The sequence below is a fragment of the Typopeltis vanoorti genome, chromosome 15 (assembly GCF_054136105.1).
Source record: "Typopeltis vanoorti isolate ZY-2024b chromosome 15, IOZ_Tvanoo_1.0, whole genome shotgun sequence".
NCBI classification, from domain to species: domain Eukaryota; kingdom Metazoa; phylum Arthropoda; class Arachnida; order Uropygi; family Thelyphonidae; genus Typopeltis; species Typopeltis vanoorti.
The window spans coordinates 86,254,099-86,280,006 of record NC_143563.1 but is presented as its reverse complement, the minus strand read 5'-3'; the positions used below and the strand labels follow the sequence as shown (position 1 = coordinate 86,280,006).

Genomic DNA, 25,908 nt, shown 5'->3' with positions numbered 1-25,908 from the left:
TTTGCAATAGCACTAGGCTGCAGAATTATCACTTGTTTCTTCTCAGCTCTAGACCATCTTGACACTTGTCCAAATGGTAGAACTTTCAAATGATTTGATAAAATTTTAACACTGTTGTTATCTTTCCAAACAAGACCAAATATTTCATTTCTTTTGTCAAACCTATAATCAAAAGACCCACTGAATTCTTTTTTCATTTCCCCATCCGTTTTTATTGGGCATTTATTTGTCTTATTATATCTCTGTTCCTGTCGTCAAAAACTTGTGAAAAAGTTATCGAAGTAAAAGCAACGTTCTTCTGGTTTGTCTATAGTTGCCACCTTATTCAATATTATCGTCATACCTAACCCATTCATATCTGTTTCAGAATTACTTAGTTTGCTTTCATAGATTTCCGCGTTATAGCAATACCCAGTCTCCGTGCAAAACCTAGCCCATTGCTTGAAACCGAAATGAATGGGCTTGTCCCTAATAAACTGCTTTAGATAATGGTGACCATAATAATGCACCATTTGTTCATCAATACTAATATTATGGTAAAATACTCCAAATTGCATGAAATTCTTATTCAGCTCATCAACAATTGGTGAATTTTGAATAATTTGTCCCTATTTCCATTTAATATTGGTATATCTGTATTGTCACTAAAATGCAGGTTTCGCTTTATTTCAATGTACCGATTTTTGGCATACATTTTTGTACTATTCCTATATTTATGCGTTCTTCTTCTGACCAATACATCTGCTCTTGGGGTAGAGAGTGATATCCAGTTAAAAATAATATTCTCAAGAATTTCTTGAAGCAGTCTGCCTAGAACGTAAATTGGCGATAATTATTTGAGCTGCATAAGATATACTATAATAAATTTAGTTTAATCCTTTATCCAAGTGTGAGCAAACAAAGTTTGCGCCTGAAAGTATCTTCAGGACTGGGGTAAGGTGGTACACCACCAGAACACTCCTTGCAAAGGTGGAGCAAGCTACCAACACTCTTATCTCAGTATCTCTCATAATGCAAAACACATCTCCTTGCAGATATGTCTAATGTTATGCATTAAGGGAAGGGCCACAACCCAAACTAGTTTCGACCTTTATTGAGGTCTCTTCAGTTGGGAGCCAGGCCCAAGTGGAGATACCAGGCAGAAGCATTAGCAGGTCATCTTTACCTATAGGAGTTGCCAAATGGTGTGCCACCCTTTTTTTTTTTTAATAAATTACTCTGGATTTAGAGAAAGATGTTGAAAGTTTATTTTTCACTTGGTTAGAGTATAATAAATTTAGTTTAATCCTTTATCCAAGTGTGAGCAAACAAAGTTTGCGCCTTTGCTCCACCTTTGCAAGGAGTGCCCTGGTGTTGTACCACCTTACCCCAGTCCTGAAGATACTTTCAGGTGCAAACTTTGTTTGCTCACACTTGGATAAAGGATTAAACTAAATTTATTATACTCTAACCAAGTGAAAAATAAACTTTCAATAAGATATACTATGTTGTACAATACGGTGTACTGGATTATCTGTAAAGAACATTTCAAAAATTTCTACTGGAGTTTTATCTTTTACTCTTCCTATCATGTTTATTTTACATTGCTTGCATTCTTCTTCACCATCAGTAGAAATATTGAATGATGCTCTTTCTCGATTCCTATCTGATATGGGTTTTCCCTTTTTAGGTTTCTTATTTCTTGGAACTACACTCTCTTCATTACATCTTGCGCCATGAATTTCTATTGAACTTGGAACGTCATTTGGAACGGTATCTTCAAGAATATTGTCATCTATATCTTCCAAATCTGAAACATCATCCACTCTATCTGGTGGTAGTTCCACTATATCAATAGTACCATCGAGGTACTCATCTGTCAAAGCATGTTCATTGTCCCAATATCCTTCAAGTTCTCTTAGCGTTAAAAACTTTTTTCTACTCATGATTATGCTGAAAAATAAATTGAATAACTATAAAAATATTCTTAAGAGTAATAATTGTCATAGAAGTAATAAAAAATCGCAATCTCGGTATTCATAAGATAATATCTGATGTAAGTTGAAATGGTAAATCATTTTACATTACACTAGCCGTAGGCCCTAAATGGGGATCATATTTTTCAGCTTATCAAGTAATGAAATTTGAAACGTGCTCAATTTTTGTACTATGTTATTCAGAACACATATGCACATAACCTCCATAATGGAAAATGATTTATTTTGACATAAAATATGAGATTTTCAATTATCGAATAGACATATATGAAAAAAGAGCGTCATTTACTGGCAAAACTTTGAATCAATATCATTTATTACACGTATTTTTTAATCAAACTAAAAACTTTCACTACATACATTGAGAGCAGACTTTGATGTACACACATAACCTTAAAAATACTCAAAAAGTTTAAAATTAGTGGTGCCAACATAAAAAATACTGCTGATCCCCAAATGGGAATCATGGAAGTTAATGGGTTAATACAAAAAAACCCATCATTCAAACCATATTCATCTATGGTTTACATAAAGTAGAAAAGCTTTTCTATTCTAGATAAACGAAGCTTAAATAAAGATCACTCATATTTCCACACATCTGAATGAAATTAAAAATCCAGTCTTGGAAATCCATATTTGGCATAAATCAAGCTGTATTTAGGCCAAACAAGAGATGTAAAGACCACTAGTTATCTTTACAATTTTTCTTTGCCACATAGGTATGATTACCACTATATTCCTATACGAATATTCAGTAAAGTAATTCTTCTATAATTCTCATATTGAATTTTATTTATTTATTTTTTTTTTTAAACTGGTATGATGAGAGCTCTACTCAATCATACTGGGTCAAACATTCTAAACAAACCTAAATTATGCAATATATCCATTGTAAAACTTTTTTATTATATCATATTTTGGAATTTTCAGATCAAACCTCTATTCCAGCTGCCTTTTAGCATTTCATTTCTGATAGTTTTTTAATAACTAAATTAAATGTATACCCCTTATTGTAGTCCATCTAAGTATTTTCTGTCATTCTTGTACTATTATTCACAGGAATTATCCATCAAATCAAGAATGTATACATTAAGGGATGTACAAGATACTATATTACTACACGATTGAGTTCACATTACTAGCTTCATATCAGTAATTTTCTTCCATATTAATCAGTTTTTTTTTTTAGGACTCCAACATTGTCAGATCTCACAGTTCTTCTAAGGTGATTCTAACTACTACAACAACCAATCTTAATCTAACTCTGGGTCTTTTTTCCAATCATTCTGGCATCAGCCACCTTTTTTTGCTAATCTTTCTTCTTGCATTCTGTTTAAGTGATCATATCACCTTAGGTTATCTCTGCTCACATTCTTGCTAAGAATGTGAAGTTCTTTCCTAATATTTTAATTTTTAATAATTCTATCAAGAGTGGCATTGTCTTCGCTCCTAGGTTCTTTTTCAATTTTTGTTATTTCTAACATAATTCCCAAGTTTGTATTTGGGAGGTGGGTTATTAAAATTGAGTTGTTAAAATCAGTTAGAATACTGCTTGTAAACTACTAGGTTAGCATTCTAGCCAATTTTTTTACTCCATATAAATTTATTCAGTTTTCTTTGTAAAGGCTTTGCTTATTAAATTACTAGAACGGCTAGTTTGTCCAAAATAAGAAACATCACATTCACATGATATTTGGTAAACGCCTGTGGAAAAAAGAATTAAGGAACATCAATATTATATTGAATACAACAAACCTCAGAAGTCTGATCTAGCACAACAAAGTATTAACACTACTCATAATATCCAGTGGGATAAAGCTATTCTCCTCCATAGATGCAGGTTCAAATATGAACCTCTTTTTAAAGAAAGTTGTGAAGCTATTTCACACCGACCAAATTTAAATCTAAATGATTGTCTCTCTCTCTCAAAGATCTGGGAGACTTATTTTATGTAATCAATAAAAACTAATTATCTTAAAGATTAATTATTATTTTTTATAATTTCCTAGCACGCAGCAACAATTGTATTTTAATAGGTGATCCACTGAATGTTCGTTACTTGTATTCCATTCCTATAACTGTTTGTGTGACACTGAAGATATACTATTAGTTTTAGTATGAAATATCTGTACCTTTATTAATTAAAAGTTATTACTGTGGTCTTGCATGTTCTTTTAATAATTGAGGTTGTCGTTGCTGTACAAGGCCTCAATAATTCAGTCAAATACACATCTTGTAGTTAGCCTTCAATGCATTGGTGAAGCAGCAGGATAAGGAAAGTAGTGTTAGAGGGGTAGAAAGACCATCTCTACATCTTGTGCATCACTTTGATGCCCAAAAGTGTTTCTCAAAGTGTGGTACACATATCCCCGGTGGTACGTGGCAATTTTCGGTTATGCATAATTAAAGGAGTCATGATATTTTTCAACAAACAGTGCAATTAGAGACAACCAGGATAAAACGGCACTAACTAATGAATCACATCCCCTCTCCAACAGAAATTGCTGTATAGACCAAGCAAAACCATATGTTGCTGGTGGAACATATGGTTTTGCTTAACACCACCCCTGTCGTTAACGTGTTAAACCTAAGAAATATATAGTGAATATATTTCAGATTTTATGGAATTCGGTTGAAGGGAATTAGCATTTCAAATAAACTGTTGAAATGCTAATTTGTCTTTGGTTCGCGTGATCTTTTGTTAATACCGCATCAATCATGCAGTTCTTCGCTGCTCTATGTATCTCAAGTCTTGTAAATTACTGGTAATTTTTGCTCGAAATAATGAGAAAGAAGATGACACTATTTGGATAGATGACTTTGACAATGCACACAAAGAAACTGTTCTCGATGCCAAAAGTAGTGATAGTGGGTAGGAGCTTCTTGATAAGTTGCACCATTTTCAGTTTTTTTCTGAAAACTTTAGTTTCCGAAAATTCCTGCACACATCTCACAACACGATTTTTAGCTTTAATTTTGGGAAAAAAGTTAGTTATATTCGAATAAATACAGTATTTTTTTAGCTTTCAAATTCTTATGTATGGATCATTGGTTAAAGATTGGATTTATAAAACCCCCAAAAGAGAGCAACATAGCAAATACAAGTAGCTGTAAGCAACAAGAAAACGTTGATATTGCATCTCGATCAAATGAAATTGATAAGAGTGTGTATCTGACATCTCTAGAGAACCAAAATTTAAAAATAAATCATTTTTTGTTTACATGAACTTATAAATTCAAATAAAATAGATACTTAATTTTAATTAATGTTAAATTAATTTATTTTTAATGAATTTTTTTAATTAATGAATTTATTTTTTAATTAATGAATTTATTTGTTAATTAATTAATTAGGGGGTACTTGATAATAATGAAAATTTAAGAAGGGATACGCAGATATCTGAAGTTCGAGAAACACTGTCCTAGGGCATTGTCCACTAAGAGGAGGATATGAAAAAGAAGCCCCTCTTCCTCCAGGATTGGCTTCGGAAGCACCAGACGTGGAACCAGTTCAGGAAAGGGCTTGTTGTCCAAGCTTTTGCGTTCTGCATTTCATGTAGAATAATACGGCCTCATCAACAGTGAAAAGCCTGTTCGGGATTATGTCCCTTCTCCTTGATAAGCTTCTTGAGTTGCACAAGGTAAGCCTTAGCAGCTTCATGATGATTAACTGAAGCAGACTCTCCTGTAATCTTTACATTACGGAGAAAATAATGTCTCTTGAATTTCTGGAACCAGTCTTCGCTGACAAAGTGAAAGTGACTTCTGCAGTGCTGCTGGTACAAGGGGATTGCTGCTTAAATCTGTTATAAAGAACAAGGGCCTTAGTGGAAACCAGATCAATATTCACAGAAAAGTTTTTTTTGTACTGGTCTTCGATCCAAATGAACAGTGCATTCTCCATTTTTAACATCACTTTATCACATACATAAACTGCATACTTAGCAATACGATTTCCACCAATTTGCACTGTCTCTAATCTGTTTCCTTATGTATCATATTGCACTTTCGCTGATACCAAACATGCAGCCTATGTGAGCCATTCTTGATATTTATCTAGAATCTGCACTTTCTCATTCCAAATCACTTCCTTGGCCTTTTTAGGTTCCATCATTAGATGCATTCCATTTAGAACTCATGGGTATTTACCAATACCCATGAGTTCCCAAATACCCAAAAGCAAAAGCAGTTAGATATTACTTGCGCTAAATATAATCCCCCCCTGACCCCCCCCCTCAACAAATCTGGTTACAAATGAAGAACTCGCCATGATATGTCCAACGATAAACATAAAATTCTGCAGGGCAAAGTGTTTTCTACCAGAATCTCTAACGACCAACCTACCAGAACATTAAGGTTGGTCGTTAAAGATTTCCAAATCACCTCGATGCAAACATGTTAATTAGCTTTGTAATAGCAATAGCTCCTGAAGAGTGAAAATACAGGAAGATAGTTTCATGTTTGACATACACCGTACACACTGAAGATGACTCATTATAACAAGCTATTTCTTTGATCCCTTCTGAATTTGCTACAGTGAAAATCAAATGTACATGTCAGTGATTCCCAGACTTTTTACTATGGCCCTAAATTACTTTTTTCAGTGACCAAAGAATTCCCAGTTTATACAAACATGTCCATACAAACAGATTCTACAATTTAATTCTAAGTCAACTGTCAATTTAAATGTTAAGATTTATTCCAAAAAAAAAAATTACGAAAAATTTAAAATCCAAAATAAAGGAGTATTTGAAAATAAATCAATTTAAACATTATCTTCAGCACAATGAATGAGCCTGTCCCTGATGGAACCTTGGTTTTCTCAGTTTATATAAAACCCACCCATACAGGCAGATACATCCACCAATCCCCCCCCCCTCACAATAATATGGAGTTATTAAGACACTATACAACAGGGCTAAACTAATCTGTTCAAATGACAATGCCCTAACCACTGAACTAAACCACATCCTCAACACTTTCTCAGCCAATGGCTACCCCCCCGAAAAAAAATCCAAAAAATATTGAAACCAATAAACCACAACCCCCTCCCCTCGTCACAACAAGGATTACTCTAAATCCATCACCATTCCTTACATCCGAGGCACCTCAGAAAAAATTACCAAAATCTTAATAAAACATGACTTGACCTCTTGTTACAGACCATATAAAAAATTGGCATCCCTTATCTGCTCCACTAAACACCAACCACTTCCCCTAGACCTACCTGATGTATACCAGTCCCTTGCAGCTGTAAGCTGTCCTACTTTGACCAAACAGGCAGGACAGCAAATATCAGAACATAAGGACTACATCCGTTTTCACCAGTACAGCCACTCTGGTCTTGCAGACCATGCTCTGGATACACGCCACAGAATACAGTGGAAGAAAGCTACAGTAATACACCGTAGCAAATTCAAATTTGAAAGACTTTTCATGGAATCAGCCTCAGCCCTAAGAAACATGCCAAACGTCAACAAATTTGGTTGCATGATACTGCCCAAAATTTGGGAGACATACATCAGAAGACCTTCAGTCCAACGGCCAAGAATACCTACATAGCCCACTAGGGAGCACCATCAGGACTCTTAGGAAAAACAATAGCTTCCTCGCTTCTTCCTCATTTACTGTATGTAGTGACTGCATGCACGTGTCTTTATTTTAAGATCCTGTGAAGATGGCAAAGTGACGTTGCCGAAATATTTATTAAATTTTAATTTATATTCTAATGTACGTTGTGAATTCCTCAAGTTACTTAGTAAGCATGTATAACCAACGTATAAGATTTCCTACGAGAGCCTGTCCCTCCTTACATGATTATCGAATATCTGGCCTAATTATTGTAAGACACACTCGCAGCTCTTCATTGACAGTCAAAACAATTCCCACCAACACTGCCAGTTAAAAAATAACCCATGTACAAGTGCTACCTGTTGGTGTGGCTGTCAAGCAATGATTTTTCACATGAGAAGGTAGTAATGAAGCAATAATCAAGCTGTGCCAATAAATCAGAGTTGAAACAACTGAATGTTTCATAAAAGCTGCTTTTTTTTTTTTTTTTATCTCCAAAATATGTTTGTGCTTAACACAATATAAAACATTTTATTGCAATTTGTTCCTACATAATTTTTGTGGAACCTCTGAAGAGAGTTGGCAGAATCCAAGGGATCTGCAGAACCCAGTTTGAGAATCACTGGAATGTGTATTAATTTGTGTATCTCAATATTCTGAGATCACTCTAGATCTTTAATTTAGATTTCTTTAAACAGGCATTTCCTATATCCACCACCCTTCTCAAAAATTATAATCATAATCAATAATTCTTATTGCAACCTATTACCTGAGGGGAAGCCACTAAGTCCATGAGTTTTAACATAAGTCTACTTGCACTCTCTCGAACCTGCAGAAACACAAGAAAAAAAACAAGTCTTATTTTGTATGGTTAAAATTTAAATTTTTCAAACAAAAGAATTAATTATTAAATACTTAAATCCTTTAAAAATATATAAATTTGTTATTTACTCCTTTTATATATATATATATATATATATAAGAACAGAAACAAAGTTCTAGTCTAAAGATGTTACAACACCAGGGAAACTCACGTAAAGGTGGCTGATCACTATTCTTAGGGTCTAGCTACTCAATGAGGAGACCTCAAAAAAGGTTGAAACCGGTCTGGGTAGTAACTCCACCCATAATGCACTGAAGTATACATCTTCTAGTGAGATGTGCCTTACATTATGGGAAAATACTAAGGATAGTGATCAGAGCTTTAACCACCTTTACAATGAGTTGCCCTGGTGTTGTAATATCTTTAGACTTGAACTTTGTTTCAGGCACTAACTTAATTGTTTGCATACTTGGGATTAGGAGTTAAAATAACCAATATTATTATTGTTCATAATTTTACTTGGTAGAAAATGTAAAAAAGAATTTAAATGCCTCTATACCGCACATATATATATATATATATATATATACATACACACATACACACACACACACACACACAGATATTAGAAGTTTGTGGCCAGTCTACGAGATGTTGGCAGCCTTCATCCAATATGATATGATGAACTTGAAAGAAGAATAGTTGAATCTAGAGAAATATCACTTGATTCATCTCATATTAATAACAGCCTTAGCTACAATATTTCTGATGAATACATTGCCACTGTCCAATACTGGCGCACTCGTGTCAGCTCAAGCACGTAGTCAACTTCATTTGGAACTCAAGCACGCATTCCTGTTTTTAAATATACTTGTGTGTTTTATAGATCTGTTAATGTATTTTCTCATGTTTCTGTTATTTTTTTATTTAATTCTTTGCCTGTGATACCTGAAGAAGTTGAATTTTCAACGAAACTAGTCATATCTTAACATTAAACTTTTCTTTCTCAGTATAGAATCATTTAAATTCTTTTTTACATATATATACATACGTGTGTGTGTGTGTGTGTGTGTGTGTGTGTGTGTGTGTGTGTGTGTGTGTGTGTGTGTGTGTGTGTGTGAGATGCTGGACCATGTCTTCCTTCGTGTAATATACATCTGTTATATTATCTGTAGACTGGTCCCTCCCCTTCATTCTTCTCTTCTTGCTCCTTCCACCCCAATACTATTAGAGTATTCGAGGGCTAGGGGTGAATCTTTCCTATTTTGCTATGTCATTACATCTTATGCAACCGCCGAAGGGGGCAAGCTAGCCTCAATAGGTGCTGGTCCCAAGACCGGATAAATGGCAAGGGTTGACGTCAGGAGAGCATTCAATTGTAAAACTTCACTGCTAGCTATGATCTAATGAGTCTAATTTCACCAAAAACAGCGACCCATTTAAGTGGGACAAGCTGCAGAAGAAGAAGAATATACTAGACATTGGTCTCTAATTTCAGAGGCCCTTTTAAGGTATTACATTTTCTCTCATGATGTTCACCAGTCTTCATCTTTAATTAAAAAGATCTTTTTAGTACTATGGTATGAAACATGGTAGATTAAAAAAAAGTACTTTTTTTTCTAACATGAAACCTATTTTTCTTTTCTAATGTTCTCTCAACTTATTAAAATTCTTTCTTTCTTGTCTATGCCAGTCAAAAATTTTATTTTTTTATTAATGTATATATACAAATGTTGCTTGTAAAGAAAAGCTTGAAAAAAGGTTGCCAACTGAAGATTAAGAAGATATCAGAGGTAACCTCATATCTTCTTATCATTTACCCATGTAAATAATAATAATAATAAATGTATACACACTTGAAGCAATTCTGTCAAATGCACCAATTTAATGTTAACATATAAATTTACAATGTTCATACCAAGAGAAAAGGAAATATCACAAGAGTTCATATACAAATAGCACAATGACTTGAAACCCAATTCTGTTAGAATCCAGAAAATGTTGACTCAAGAGCAAGCAAATAATTATGCATATGTAACAAAACTAACCATAAAGTATATACAAAAGGAACTTTCAAATTAATAAATTATTATTATTACGGGCGACTCTAGGGAGTCCTTAAACTCATCGAGGGAGGTCCTAAACATCATGTCCACACAACTATTCGACATTCTCAGAGTATCTATCATACCTTGCCTTGAACTCATTCACTGTCATGGCACCCACAACAGACTCTGGCAGCTTATTCCACTCATTTACCACTCTAAAAGTAAAGAACCCAGCTCTAACACCCTTGCTAACCACACTCTTGCCCAGCTTCCATAGATGTCCCCTAGTTCTCCCACCACAAGTCCATCTCAAAAATATCCTCTGAATTAATCCTATAGAAACCCTTCAGCAATTTGAATGTCTCAATCATATCTCCCTTTTCCACCTATCAACCAATTTCTGCAACCCACAAATCTTCAACCTGTTCTCATAAGGTTCATTCCATAGACCTGCTATCATCTTGGTCAATCGCCGCTGGATCCTCTCCACCTCCTCCCCTTCAAGAAGAAACCTAGGTGACCAAATCTGGGCACAGTGGTCGAGATGAGGTCTTATCAAGGCTCGGTACAGAGGAACAATAACTTGTTTGTCTCTACTCGTCAAAGTATTTCTCGGCAACCAAGTGATTTGATGAGCTGATTTAACCACTTTTGCTATGTGCCCCCTAAACTTCATTTCACTATCCACCAACACTCCCAAGTCCCTGGCCTCATCAATCTCGTGGATTACAGTTCCACCAATGTGGTATACTGCTGCTAATCTTTTCATCCCAAAATGCATAACCTTACATTTTGTCACATTAAATTGACATTCATTCTCCTTAGCCCAGAACTCCAATCTACCCAAATCGTCCTGCAAGATTTTGACACCTTCTGCATTCACTATTGCCTTACCCAACTTTGCAACATCAGCGAACAAATGAACCATTCCTCTTACATCCTTCCCTATATCGTTAATGAACAAATTAAACAGCAGTGGTCCAAGAACAGAATCCTGCGGCACACCACTAGTCACAGGCTGTCTTTTGGATTCTACTCCTGAATAAACTACTCTCTGATATCTCTCCACCAACCCTATATCCATTCCAATATGTTGCAGTTTACAGATTAGAATTCCATGTGGTATCCTGTCAAAGGCCTTAGCCAGGTCCAGCAGTATCACTGTAAACCCATTCCCCTTATCCAGTTGAGCCGTCACTGTGTTATAAAACTTGAGCAAGTTACTGATGCATGATCTACTTCACAAAGCCATGCTGTCCCCCCCATACAGTATCTCATTTTCATCAATCAATTCCTGTATTTTTCCCTTGACTACTTTCCCAAGACCTTGACAATGACTCCTGATATGCTGATCGGTCGGTAATTTGCAACAGTAGTCTTGGATCCTCCTTTATGCAGTGGAACTATTTTCCCCCCTTTCCACACCTTCGGGACTAAACCAGACCTGAAACTCAGATTAAACAACATGGTCAAGGGCACTGATAATTCTTTAGCCGCTTCACGTAAGACACGTGTCGGTATACCATCCAATCCCAGAGATATTCACATTAAGGTTCTGTAATAGACTATTCACCTCCACTTCATTCATCACAATTCCCATATAAACTAATGGTTCCTTCATTCTTTCAATGTCACCACCTGGATGATATACTCTTGCAAAGTGCTCGCTCAGTAATTCCACTATATCGACTAATTCAGTAACCTCCTTACCATCGGCATTCCTTAAAATCATTATGCTGTGTACAGTTTATTTTTGCTTGTGGCATATTTAAAGAACTGTTTGGGATTCTTTTTAGCTTGCATAGCTAGTTTCCTTTCATAATCAGCTTTTGCTTTTCTTACCACACTCGTTACCCTTCTGGTCTGCGCTTTATACGGTTCGTGTGCCTTCAGGTTACCTTCCTCTTTAAATTCCCTCCACAGTTGTTTCTTTTTTTGCAGCTCAAGCTTAATGATGTTATTCATCAATTTAACCTCTACTTGTTTGCTATTCGGACCCAAGGTATATAATCAGTCATGACCTGTAAATGCTCCTTGACCACTTCCCATGCTCTATCGACATCCAGCCCTTGCAGTTTTACATGCCATGGTACCGAACCAAGCAATCTCCTAAGCTTGTCATACTTGCCAGCACGTAATTCCACATATACCCTGTCTTAATCGAAAATTCCACACCTTTAGCCACCTCCTAGGTCAAGACCTTATGATCACTCTCACCAATAGGTGGCAACATGATCATATTCGTTACAGTCAAATTCTCAGATGCTATTACCAGGTCAAGCACTCTCAAACCCCTAGTATTTTCTATTACATGCTGTCTCAGATAGTTATCCCTTAATAATTGAATAAAATCCAATTCCTTCCTCACATGCGTCCTCTCTGCCTTCCAATCAATGCTACCATAGTTGAAATCCCCCATAATAATTACCCTCCTTCCACTCATTTCAATTTGTTTATGCATTCTATCTCCACCATCTATTCCATCACCTGGATATATAGCAGTACACAACTGCTATAGACAATTTTGTTCTGCTAGTCACAATCTCACACCAAATAGCCTCAAATTAGCTCTTTTCACTATCCTGCAATACAACTCCAATTCTCCTTGGCTGCAGTTCATCAGCTATCATCAATAACACTCCTCCTCTCATTTTATTCTCTCTGTCCCTCCTAAACACACTATAATCTAAACATTCTATCTCACTAACTATCTCCTCTTCCATCAGCCACGTTCTGGATCCAAGGCCTTTTAACTATAGAAACTAATATAACTAAGATCTCTTTTGTATAATCACAGATGAGTATTTATAAGTACTTATACTGTTTAACAAATTAATGAATATTATTAACCTATCAGTCTACCAAGGCTATCTTATTTTTCTCAGCAAAAGTGTATACAGAAATAACTCTTGTTTGTTGAGTTCTTTATAAGATCTTTTCTCCAAATTTAATTCTTTTTTAACTTTCACAAGACACTGCACTATTGCTTCATTTCGCATGTATGTCTTCTTCCACTCTGTCACAATGAGCATCTATATTATCTTACCTCTGGTAAGAACTTTGATTAGCAACCATAATTTTCTGAATCTCTTACAAAAGAAATGTTTCAGGAAAATAGGGTTCTTGTTTTGCACTAATTTCCAGTTCAGATTGTGATAACTTCCCTTGTTGCTGAATAAAAAATAACTCTTTTATCATATTGATTGCTTCCTTGAAATAGAAAATAGCTTTTCTTTTTGAATGTTGAAATAAAATTCATAATGAGTGTCTCTCCTTTCTAGTATTGCCCATTTACACTATTCGTCTCTCAATTATAGGATCCAACCAGAGAAAATGAATTTTTAAGCAAAAATTCTACCAATAGGTTTAGAGATGCTAGAAATTTCGAGCATCTCTGAACCTATTGGTAGAATTTTGAAGTATTAATCCCACATTTTCCTATAACAAAATTCCTCATCTATTACCATCAACAAAAGAAATTGTCACCTCTACTTTAGCAGGTATTTACCAGATCCCTTGTGAATTTAATTCGACATACTTTGAACAGACAAGCTGTTCTGTGGAATAAAGAATGATCATCAATACTACATTGAATACCTGAAAACTCAAAAGGTCTGGTATAGCACAGCATAGTACTAAACACAGTATCCTGTGGAATAACACTCATCTTTTCCAGAAGCAGCTTTAAATATGAATGCCTTTTCAAAGAAATTTGTGAAGCTTCTTGCACTGACCTGATCTGAACTTGAATGATTGTCTCTGTGCCAAAAGTTTCGGAGATTCTCATATTACGTAAATATCAAAAATAGTATTTTTTTTTTTTTAAAAAATAAATATTTCTCTAGCATATGAAAAAACGTTTTTAATTGGTAAATTGATGTAATTTCCTAGGATTCACATTCTTTGGATTGCTTGTTGTTTCTACATACTGATGATGCAAAATATCTGTTGCTTTTCATTGAAGTTTATTACTATGTTTATCATAGTATTTTCTGTGTTAAATTCTCTGATCTCTAATTGACAGCTCTACTTGAAGATTTTCAAGTAGAGCTGTCAATCTCTTGTGAATCTGTTCACTGTGCTAGTGCAACCGTCCAACAGGATGGCAAATGAGAATTTAATACTGGCTGCTAGTATATTGTCATTAGTGAAACATCTCTTATGACAACCATATTATTTGTACATTTAACAAATTCTGTTAACTAAATAAATACCACTCAAATTATTACAAATATCAGATAAATGAAGTTGAATCTAAAATATTTTTTAAACAACAATCTTCAATCTGACACGACATATCAACAGCGTGATGAAACAAATAATAGTTCAACATGCAAGGACAAATGTAAAAAGATTCCTAACTGTAAATTATAATATTTTCAAACAAATAAATAAATAAATAACACACTTGCATAAATCTTACTTCGGACAATTAGTTCTCTTTTCCTTTGCAAGGATGCATACTGGAGTAAGTGAATCACAAATACAAAATGTCTTCAGTTTTAACATCACCATCATCGCCAATTACTTTCAAATTACTCTACTATTTTTCTAAACTTTTTCATCAGCTTCCAGAACATTTTTTTTTTGCCAGTGGATAAGTATCTTCTATATTCTTCTCCAAATCTTCCTATGCTTTTATTTAGATACTTTTACACATAGCTTTTTTACATTTTTCTGTCTTTTCTCTCAGTGGCAAATGTTGTCCTTTTCCAGGCTGTAGCTTCTTGAATCCACCATGGAATTTAATTTTTTCTATTCTTGCAGATAACATTACATGGTTATCTTGCTAAATTATTCAGTATTTTCTTCAGATTTTACCACTAGGGCTCTAGTGCTATATTAATGTCATATTCAGACAATAACAATCAGATAAAATAGGAGTAGCTATTCAACACTAAATACGAGACCAATCCTCTTGAAGGGAGGATATCAAGTAGAGTGATGTAGGTATAATGTAGGTGAACTGGACAATGAGATTTATTTGTATGATCCCACAGAAGGTTCTACTAAGGTAGAAGTGGAGGAATTTGTTGAGGCTTTAGAAAAAGCAACTGACACAGTGAAAAAGGAAAAGTAGGGATCTAAATAGCAGAATAGGAAATGATTGTCATACAAAAATATTTTGGGAAATTTTGGAGAAAAGAGCAAAGCTCACATGGAGAGAAGGAAGGAAGGAATAAGAAAAGTCTCACTATGTTATTGTCGATAGTGATGTTTTCTCACTGGTGCAGGACGCTACAGTATACAGAGGATTTGAAATTAGAAGTGATCACCATTTAGTCTTGAGAAGAATAAAACTGAATTTCACTTTGAAAAGAAGAACATGTAAGAAAGTTTTAAAGCAAATAAAAGTTGAGCAGCTCTCAGATGTGAAGATGTACAGACTAAAATATACAAATATTATTGAAGAAAAAATGAAAGAGTTTGAGAATAGGAACCAAACCTTGGAGATTCAGTGGCAAATCCTGAAGAAAACATTGATTGATTCAGCCAAAGAGGCATGTGGTGAGGTTGTCTGCAAGGACAGAAAAATCTTAACTCCATGGTGGGCACAGAAGTTAAAGAGGCAATGAAGGAAAAGAAAAAAGCATATCAAAAGTTCCTGGCAAATAAGTCAGCTTGTGCTCTTAGAGAATACAGAGACAAATGTAAGAAAGTTAAACGATGTGTAAAACTAGCTAAACAAAAGCCATGGGAAGACTGGCAAGAACACAGAAAAATAAACATCATGAAGATGGCTAAATATTCTGGAAACGGTTGAAATAGTTCAGAAATGGAGGAAAGATTGCTATAAAAAGGAATTAGAGATGATAAAGGTGACATGAAAACTGCAGAAAAGGATATCCTTCATATATGGAGTAATTACTTCGAAAAATTGCTAATCAAAACAAGCAGTGACAGCACAGTGGTAAAAGGCAATCAGGAATATATATCCATACTTGAAGTATAAAAAAGCCATCAAGAGCCTGAAATTTGGAAAGGCAACAGTAGATTATATTCAACCAGAAATGCTCAAGTATGGAGGTATAAAAGTCTTGCACTGCATAGTTCAGAAGACTTTTACAGAGGAACAAATTCCAGATGATTGGAGTAGAGTTCTCATAGTACCCATACAAAAGGGAAATAAAACAAGTGAGAATTACAGAGGAATTTCCCTACTGAGTGTTCCTGGTAAGATTTATGCAAGCATACTGAAACAGTTGAGAATGATTGTAGAGAGGAAGCTTGGTGAAGAATAAGCAGGATTCAGGCCAAATAGAGACTGTCAAGATCAGATTTTCATTTTACAAGAAATACTTGAGAAATCATGGGAATATAATGAAGATCTGTATTTAAGTTTTGTAGACCTGCAAAAAGGCATATGACAAAGTGCCAAGAGAAAAGCTTTTCAAAACAGTACACTTATATGGTGTCAATAGGACATTATATCAAGCAGTACTCAGTTCTTTATTTGAGTGTCAGTCAGCAATTAGAATTGAAAGGAGTACAGGAAGATAGTTTGATGTTAAATCCGGTGTCAGACAAGGATGTACATTATCTCCTCTGTTATTCATTATCTACATGGATCACATTAAGAAATAAAGTTATATTAAACCTGATATCAAAATTGGAGATGTTAATATCAGCTCTTTACTTTATGCAGATGTTATACTTTTAAATAAATCCAGTACAAGTCTGCAAGATTCCCTGAGTAAACTGAATAACTGTTGTAATAGATATGGTATGAAGGTCAGGAATAACAAGAGAAAAGACAATGAAAAGAGGCAGAAACACTGAAAATAAACTACATCATGAATGGAGAACCTACAGAACAAGTTAAACATTTCGGCTACATAGGCACAATTTTTAGTGAAGATGGTAAATTAAATATGAAAATAGACAACAGAATCAACAAAGCTGGTATGGTAGGAAGTGAACTGAATAAATTTATATGGAATAAGAGAGAAATTAGTCAAAACATTAAATTACACAGGCCCAGCTGGTGGCGTGGGCAAAGTGTCCAATATACACAGGCGGCGCAGAAGAAAAGGAGCCTACAAGATGTCAAAAAATATGAGATAAGAGTTTAAATGAACAACGAATGGTACATATAATTATGAACGTATGTCGTCTTCTGTTCGGGCCCCTTCAGATCTTCCCGGAAACGAAGAAATAAATTCCGAAATTGTATCCTGGACCCGATTATATCACTGTAATTTTCTACTAAAATTTAGTAAATATAACTAAAATAGTTCTTTATTTTTTGATGTATCATAAATCAACTTATGATTAATTCTTGATTCCGTCCAAGGGCCGTATCGTAATTTTCATCAGATCAAATACATGTGGTCCAGCCATTTAGTAGCGTTTTGGAGCCCTTTGAAGTTTTGTACAACATTACAGAATGTGATAACATGGAAGACCAACAATTGGAAGAAAAATGTAGTTCATTAGAAAAAGCATTAAGTGACAAAGAAAACAAGGACATTGAAGCAGAAGAACTGCAAATAGAGCTGAAATTATTATCTAGAAAAATTTGAGAAAATAGTACACCAGAAATGGTTTTGAATTGGATTTTTATAACAACAACCTTGAAGAACTCTTTGCAAATTCACTGATTGCTTCGAGAATACTATTGACTTAGCCCTTTTCAGTTGCTAAGAGAGAGAGAACATTTTCTAAATTACAATTAATAAAGAACTACCTGCGATCAAGCATGAGTCAAGAGAAACTAAATGGTTTGGCACTAATTTCAATAGAAAATAATATTGCTCAGTCTATCAACATTGATGTACTGTGAAGGATTTCACTAAAATGAAAGCCAGATGAGTTTCTTTTAGCAAAATTAATGTAAAGAATATTTGAATAAATCTCTTAACTTTATATTACTATTTTATATTATTTTGAAAATTTATATAACTGGAAAAAATTCTTATACGCAGGACTAATCCGTAGGTAACATTATACTGTAAAGTGGTTTTCATTTGTTTTTCATTTCCTGTTCGTTTTATTCACACTTTATTCAAAAAAAAAAAAAAACTTTTTTGGAAAGGTGCCGAACATTAATCGCACACACAAGAAAAATACTATGCTCCGGTCCTGTGTATACAATACAGTGTTCAAACCAATTTTAATTTATGGATCTGATAGCTGAATTAGAAATAAAACACTTGACCAAAGAGTAGAGATATGAGAGTCCTGAGAAAGATTAGGGGCATGAATAGATGGCATCAATGGTAATACCATATTAAAAACAAGGATATTAGGAAAGAACTTGACTTTGTTAGTATCCAGGAATGTGTTAGCAAGCTAATCTGCTATATGGTCACTTACATATAACCTGGTTTGCTAACCATGTATGTGTTAGCAAAACAAGTGTTCTCTGCCAGGTTTGCAGGAAAAAGACCCAGAGGAAGACCAAGATATAGATGGTTGATACAGTAAAACAGCATTTCTCAACCTTTTTGCCCTTGGGGAACCCTTGAAATAATATCCATGTTGTAGGGAAGCCCTACATAATAATTATTATATATCATTGTTAGTATCTTTCTTTATTATTTATGAATTTAAAGATCATGAGGAAAACAAATAATAAGTGCTATAATAACTATCGTTTATTTGTAATTTCAAAATAATAAAATAAATCAAAGTAAATTCATATAAACAAAAATATGTGCCAAAGAATTGTTATTTTTGAAACAAATATGAATAATAAAGTTTAATTTTCTAATGTAAAACCTGTGCTTGTCTTTTGGTACACAAATACTTAATTCAGGGTCGGATTTTAAATAAACAAACACGGATTTCATCTTCAACAGAAAGGAGACGATTTCTGTCTTTGCTCTTAATACTTGTCAAACAAGAAAAAGCTTGCTCACACATGTAAAACGTTGAAAACTGAAGCAAGATATTTATTGCTTTCCTATGAATAGTAGGATACTCTTCTTTAACAGAAATCCAGAACTTGTCCAGGGATAGGTCAAAAATCTCATCTTGAATGTACAATCAGATTGCAGCCCACAAAGTTCTTCCTCTTCTCTTAAAGTCAAGGTCTCAGGATGAGCAAAAGATTATGAGTATGGATCTCTCACCCAATCATACATTTGTGTGGAAAATAAAGGGACCAAAAATAATATTAGATTTTTATCATCAGTTCTTCCAAGTGGGTTACAATAAGACTTGAATTTTGATGATATCCTTCTTTACTTTTAAGTCCCACCAGTAATTGAAACAAATAAAGATTCCCTTTTGCAACATGATTTTTCCAAAGATTCAGCCTTCTTTTAAATCCAAGAATCTTGTCACTTGAAGTTAATATATTTTCTCCAGGGTCCTGCAGCGACTTGTTCAGCATATTAATATAATGAAAAATGTTGGCTAAATAGGTTAGCATTGGCACCCACTTTTGATCTTCAAAACACTTGGCAAAATCTTGTTTATTTTCTTGAATAAACATGTTTATTTTCTTGAATAGCTAAAAGATGAATTGCAAAGATATTTTCTTGAAAATATCTTTGCAATTCATCTTTTAGCTCAAACACCCTATTTAGAACTTTTCCTCTACTTAGCCACTGGATTTCTGTATAGAGCAAAAGATTTATATGCTCTTTGTCCAGGTTTTCACACAGATTTTTAAACATTCTGGAGTGAACTGGCCTTTCTTTAATGAAGTTAAAGATTTTCGTGGCATCATCAAAAACTTTTCAGTTCATCTCCAAGAGATTTTGACATCTACGCTTCTCTCTGAATAAAACTGTGTCGAGACAACATCAGCATTTTCTTCTTTTACATGAGAAACAAAACCTCTTATGGAGCCCACCATGGATGGAGCACCATCAGTACAGATGCCAATACAGTTCTTCCAAGAAGACCTTTTGTTTTCAGATATGAGAATAAAATATTGAATATATCTATTCCTCTGCTTGTCTTAGGTAATTCTTTACAACAGAGAAAGTTTTCTTGAATTTCACCCTCATTAACAAATCTTACAAAAGAACAATGTAACAGTTATTGGTAAAATCTGATGACTCATCAACTTGGATGGAAAAACTGCTATTTTTCAGTTTTTCCCAAAAAACCTCCTCAACGTCATTTGACATAATGGATACGTTGACATCATACTGTTTGAAAGTGGAATATTTTCAATTTCTCGTACTGTCTTGCCCCAGTAATTATTTAAACATAATTATTATTTATTTGAGTCTAACTTTCATAAATACATAACACCTAAATGCACAATTTGTAACAATATAACTAATAAATTGATGAAATAACAAAAATCAATTGCTCAAACTATCGACTGCAACCTGAAATAAAGGAGCAACCTTCCCAAAAATTATGATCACCATAAAGTGGAGTTTAGCAGAGAAAACATACAAGCTTTTCATATTAATGAGTGAATAAGTACCTACATGCTAGAAAACACATAGGATTAATAAGAGACCGTCTACACTTCTCGTGTTTCTTGCTTGCACTAACTCATAAGCGACACTAGCTACCAGTAGAACTAGCTCCAGTTGCCGTATGATAAGTGGATCACAGACAGCACTGCCTCGCATCCTAGTGGGAGTAAATACAACTAACGCAAACTCAAATTTATTCCTTTCAGAGAACGTTTATTATTTTCTTCCACCGTTTAAGTTCATTTATTTACCACTGCTATTCATTATTATTTCTCGTGGAACCCCTAGCAATGTCTCATGGAACCCCGCTTGAGAAACGCTGCAGTAAAATGAAGACAGATCTGATAATGTCTTTATCAGATCTGTCTTAGAAGACAGATCTGATAATGTTGGAGTATTGACATATAACAGATCGACTTGGAGAAAAATTGTTGATAGGAAGTTAGTAATGGTGCGAGTTCTTCATGTAATACTATCATAATATCCCATACATCCCTTGAGGATACATGTCAGGAATTCGATGATGGTCTCTAGTGCCTGTTTCTGGTTTTCAATTGTCCCCCCTCTCCCAATATAGTTTACTTCTCAAAGCTGCTTAACTTCATTTTTAAAATTTTTGAGCATTTTTTTTTCCCCTCATATGGAGGAGATAATGATAAGTATAGAAGCAGTGACATTTTTATGTTCTATATTAATGCCAGGAGTATCCAGAATAAAGGAGATGAATTGGTGGCACTGATGGCTTCAGCCTGACCAAAAATTATTGGGATCAGTGAGACATGGTTGATGGAAGATGATATAATAACAGGAATAGAAATAGCAGGGTACAGCATTTTTTGGCAGGATAGGAGGGAAAAATGTGGTGGTACAGTACTGCTTATAAGTAATGACTTATGTCCTCTAAGAGTGGAGGCTTTGGAAGGCAGTGACACTAATAGTTTTGAAAGCATATGGTGTGAGGTAGAGACAGGCAAGACAGGATATTTAGTGGGGTGTTGCTACAAGCTAAGGAGTACAGAGGGTGGGGAGCAGGAGATGTTTAGGCAGTTGAGCTTGGCAAGTGCAAGAAGAATGATTGTTATGGGAGATTTTAACTACAGCAGTATAAGTGAGACATGTAGTAATAAGGGAATGAAATTTCTAGAATTCTTGAGGGACAAATGTCTTAGGCAACATATAATAGAGGAAACAAGAGGTGTTTGGATTTGATCATAGCATCAGAAGAGCTGATAACTGAGATGATATCTCTTCCCCCAGTTGGAGAGAGAGAGTGACCATGTGGTTCTGACTTGGAAGATGAATAAACATGCAGGAGTATCAAAGAAAAGGGAACATATGGAATTATAAGGCGGGTGATTATAATAGTCTTAGATATCAACTTGGGGCAGTTCCACGGAGGGCAGAATTGGAAGGCCAGAATATCATTAGTGATTGGGAAGGAATATTTGTTAGCAGCAATAGTAAACTGTATTCCACAAGTGGAGACGCAGACACAATTTGGTGTAAAGTGGATGACAAACAATATCAAACAGGAACTGCAGGAAGAGATATAAGAAGAGGGGTGGAGAGCAGATGCATGAAGAATATAAGACTCAAGCCAAGAGAGTAACCAGTAGGGTGAGGAAGGCAAAACTAGAATATGAGAAGAGATTGGCACTAAGATCCAAAGAAAATCCTAGAGAGTTTTTTTTTTTTTTTTAGCTATATGACCAGTAGGAGAAGAAATGATTGTGGAAGAATGACATTGCAAGATAAAAATAGGAATAGAGTAAGTGATGCAGAAGACATAGGGGAGTTGTTCAATAAGCACTTTATTGGAGTATTTCATCCTGTAGAAGAAGGTTTTAATACTAGAGGAGTAGGGAAGGTTTAAGGTTTAGAGGAGAGTATGTTCCAAATACTGAGTACTCTGGATGTCAGTAAAGCTGTGGGAATGGATGGTATTTCACCATGGGTTTTGAGAGAATGTGCTAAAGAACTGACAGCTCCTCTGACCTGGTTTTTCAATGTAAGTCTGGCTATGGAAAAGATACCCAAGGAATGGAAGGAAGGTAGGATAGTGCCATTGCATAAAGGCAGTAGATAATTAGACACTACTTGCAGACTGGTAGTATCCAATTATAGGCCAGTTTGTGTGTCATCAGTACTTATTAAGGTCTTGGAGAAATTAGTGAGAGACTATACAGCACTAGGTAGATGAGGGTAATGTTATCTGTGAGAATCAACATGGATTTGTTAAGGGGTGCTCTTGCTTAAGTAATATGATTGCCTTTTACAATAAAGTGACAAGAGTAGTTGATGAGGGAAAGGCATACGCTGCCTTTTTTTTTGGATTTTGCAAAGGCATTTGACAGGGTGCCCCATGATAAGCTGATATTTAAATTACAGCACATGGGTTTAGATGTCGGGTTAGTCAATTGGATTCAGGATTGGCTGTCTGATAGGTATCAGAGAGTTGTGTATGGTGGAGCAATATTCAGGAAGCAGAAGGTTACAAGTGGGGTTCCACAGGGCTCAGTACTAAGACCTGTATTGTTTAACCTTTATATCAATGACATTGTCAATGGATTGGGATATTCAGTTGCTTGCAGATGATGTGAAGCTGGAATGGTTATTAGTAAAAGTGCAGATGTGGCCACCCTGCAAGAGGATTTGAATAAACTAGACAGATGGGCAAGTGGGTGGGGGGTGTCGGTTTAATGCAGCAAAATGTAAAGTCTTGAGGTTTGGGATACATCGATGGGAGACCGCATACTCTATTGGAAGAGCTGTACTGGAGGAAGTAGGGAGACTAGAGATCTGGGGTGATGACTGATAGAAAACTGAAATTCAGGGGGCATATTGCAAAGGTAGTGAAGGTAACCCAGAGGTTTGCTGCAATACCGAGAAGGACGCTGACCTGCAGAGATAGAAGAGTTATCATTTTATAAGACCCTGATCTGTTCAGGAGATATAGAAGAGTTATCATTCCGTTGTATAAGACCCTTAGACTATTGCTCTCAAGTTTACCCAGGATTTGATGGGGATAAATTAACTGTGGAAAGAATGTAGAGGCAAATAACAAAGATGGTTTCAGGACTGTACAATGTTAGTTATGAGGATCAGCTGAGGGAATGTGGACTTCAGAGTTTAGTGAATAGAAGGAGAGGTGATATGATCGAGACTTTTAAACTGTTGAGATAATTACAGGGTGGACACTGGGGAGTTCTTTCATTTGGCGGAGAAGCGGTAAGGAGCGAAGATAAGGTGCCATCCCTGGAAGTTACAAAAGGAAGCTGTGAGCAAGAAAGTGAGGAGTATTTTCTTTGTGTAAAGGATGGTGGGACCATAGAATGCATTGCCTGAAAGAGTGGCAAGATCAAGAACGATCAATGAGTTCACAGAGTGGTATGATAGACTGTTTCCTAGGAAGGACCACCCACGATGAGTCTCTTGACTTCATGGAGGCCTGAATAATAATATCCATTTTTATTCTGCTCTAAACAGTAACCACTTCCTAAATCAAATTTTCCAACACAATGGTTAAGGATACCAATCGCATCCTTAACTAGTGTGAAGATATCATTATCAAGTTTTCTTAATCGTTGCTTGTTCTCTTTATGTGAATTTAGAAATATTAGTAATGATGCCCATGTCCTTAAAAATCCAGCAAATACTTACCATTATTATAAGCTTTGCTCTTTTCTCCAAATTCTCCTAAACATTTCATCTTTGAATTCATTTCCTACTCTATGTTTTCAAATAAGGTCCAGCATTTTCATTTTCTTTATATCTGATGCATTTAATGATAGATTTCTCTATTTTTCCTACCAGAATCTTTTATAAGACCAAAGAGACAAAAATAAGTCTCAATGGCCAAAAAGCCATGACAAGCAACAAACAACCAATGAAAAAGCTGCAATCTAATCACAAAGTGTAGAAAGGAGACCATAAGATGGAAGTTTGCTCAGGAGGCCTCACTGAAAAAAACACAAATGAATACCTCTGAAATATCAAAATCAATCACGTGGGTTTTACCAGATCTTTCTATGACCTCTGTTGTCCAAAGGTGGGTAAATTTAGTGAGGTGATCTGCTGTAGAATAAAAATTGGAGAATCCATTTTGGTAATTGCTAATTAATTGATGGGTCTACAGGTAAAAAAAGAAGCTGGTTGTTAATGATGGCTGCTGTTTGTCTCCAAGAGGCCTGTGCATACATACTGGACAAATGTTTACATCATGCTGGTGGACAGATGCCAGATGAATATGATAGTTTATATAGGCAATACAGAATGGCTATTAATTCTGGGACAAGTTTTGAGCAAGTACAAATGGAGAAATACCATCTGGATCAGGAGCTTTATTAGTCTTCTTCCTAACATGGAATTTAGGCCAAGTGGCCTGTTCTGGTCTCATGCCATCTCTTTATTGATCTTCCGGTTCTTCTTTTTCCACTTATTTTGTAACTATATAATATTTTTGATAGTCTGCTGTTGTCCATTCGATTTAAATGTTCTAGCCATTTTTGTTTATACTGTCTTTTGTAGTAATTAATTGTTTATTTTCAGGGATTGCAAGATTTCATTTGTTTTGTGGTCCCACTTGGCATATCCAGCTGTTTTTCTGAGGATCTTCATTTCTGCTGTTTGAATTTGCTTTTCATCCTTCCTTTTTATGGTCTATGTTTTGATTCCGTATAGAGTCTATGTTTTGATTCATATACAAGATGTCAGAAAGGATGGATAGCTGGAACCCACCTGAATCATGGAAGAGAATAACTTGTATCATGATGATTCGTGCCCGCCATCAAAATAAGGATATTACGACTGCTGCCCAATGCTCCCTGAATACAGTAAAAACAATCAGGCATGAACTAGAGACTTGCAATGGTCACTACGAGGATGTAGCAAGAAGAAAGATCCCTAGCAGACGATCTGATTGCGTTCGTACAGCAGAATTCCTCGCAAATCTGCAGGAACAGGTGTTGAAGAACCCTGGCATTGGAATTCGGGCTTTGTTCGTGGAGTTGCTAACTGTAGTCAAGCCCTGGATAACAAGGGTAGCCAATGGTAGGCCATATGTATGGCAGCAGGATTCGGCCCCTTGCCACACCTCTGGGAAAAGT

At 35.3% G+C, this 25,908-nt stretch overlaps 1 protein-coding gene across 7 annotated transcripts in view; it reads right to left on the bottom strand.

Annotated features, from left to right (window-relative positions):
• The window catches only part of chb (CLIP-associating protein), a 723,643-nt gene that overhangs the window by 630,995 nt on the left and 66,740 nt on the right, over positions 1 to 25,908 (bottom strand). For all 7 annotated transcript variants that reach the window (XM_090405359.1, XM_090405362.1, XM_090405366.1 and 4 more), the window contains exon 5: positions 8,317 to 8,376. In XM_090405359.1, coding sequence (XP_090261485.1) covers positions 8,317 to 8,376 — 60 coding nt within the window. The remainder of the gene's footprint in view (positions 1 to 8,316; positions 8,377 to 25,908) is intronic.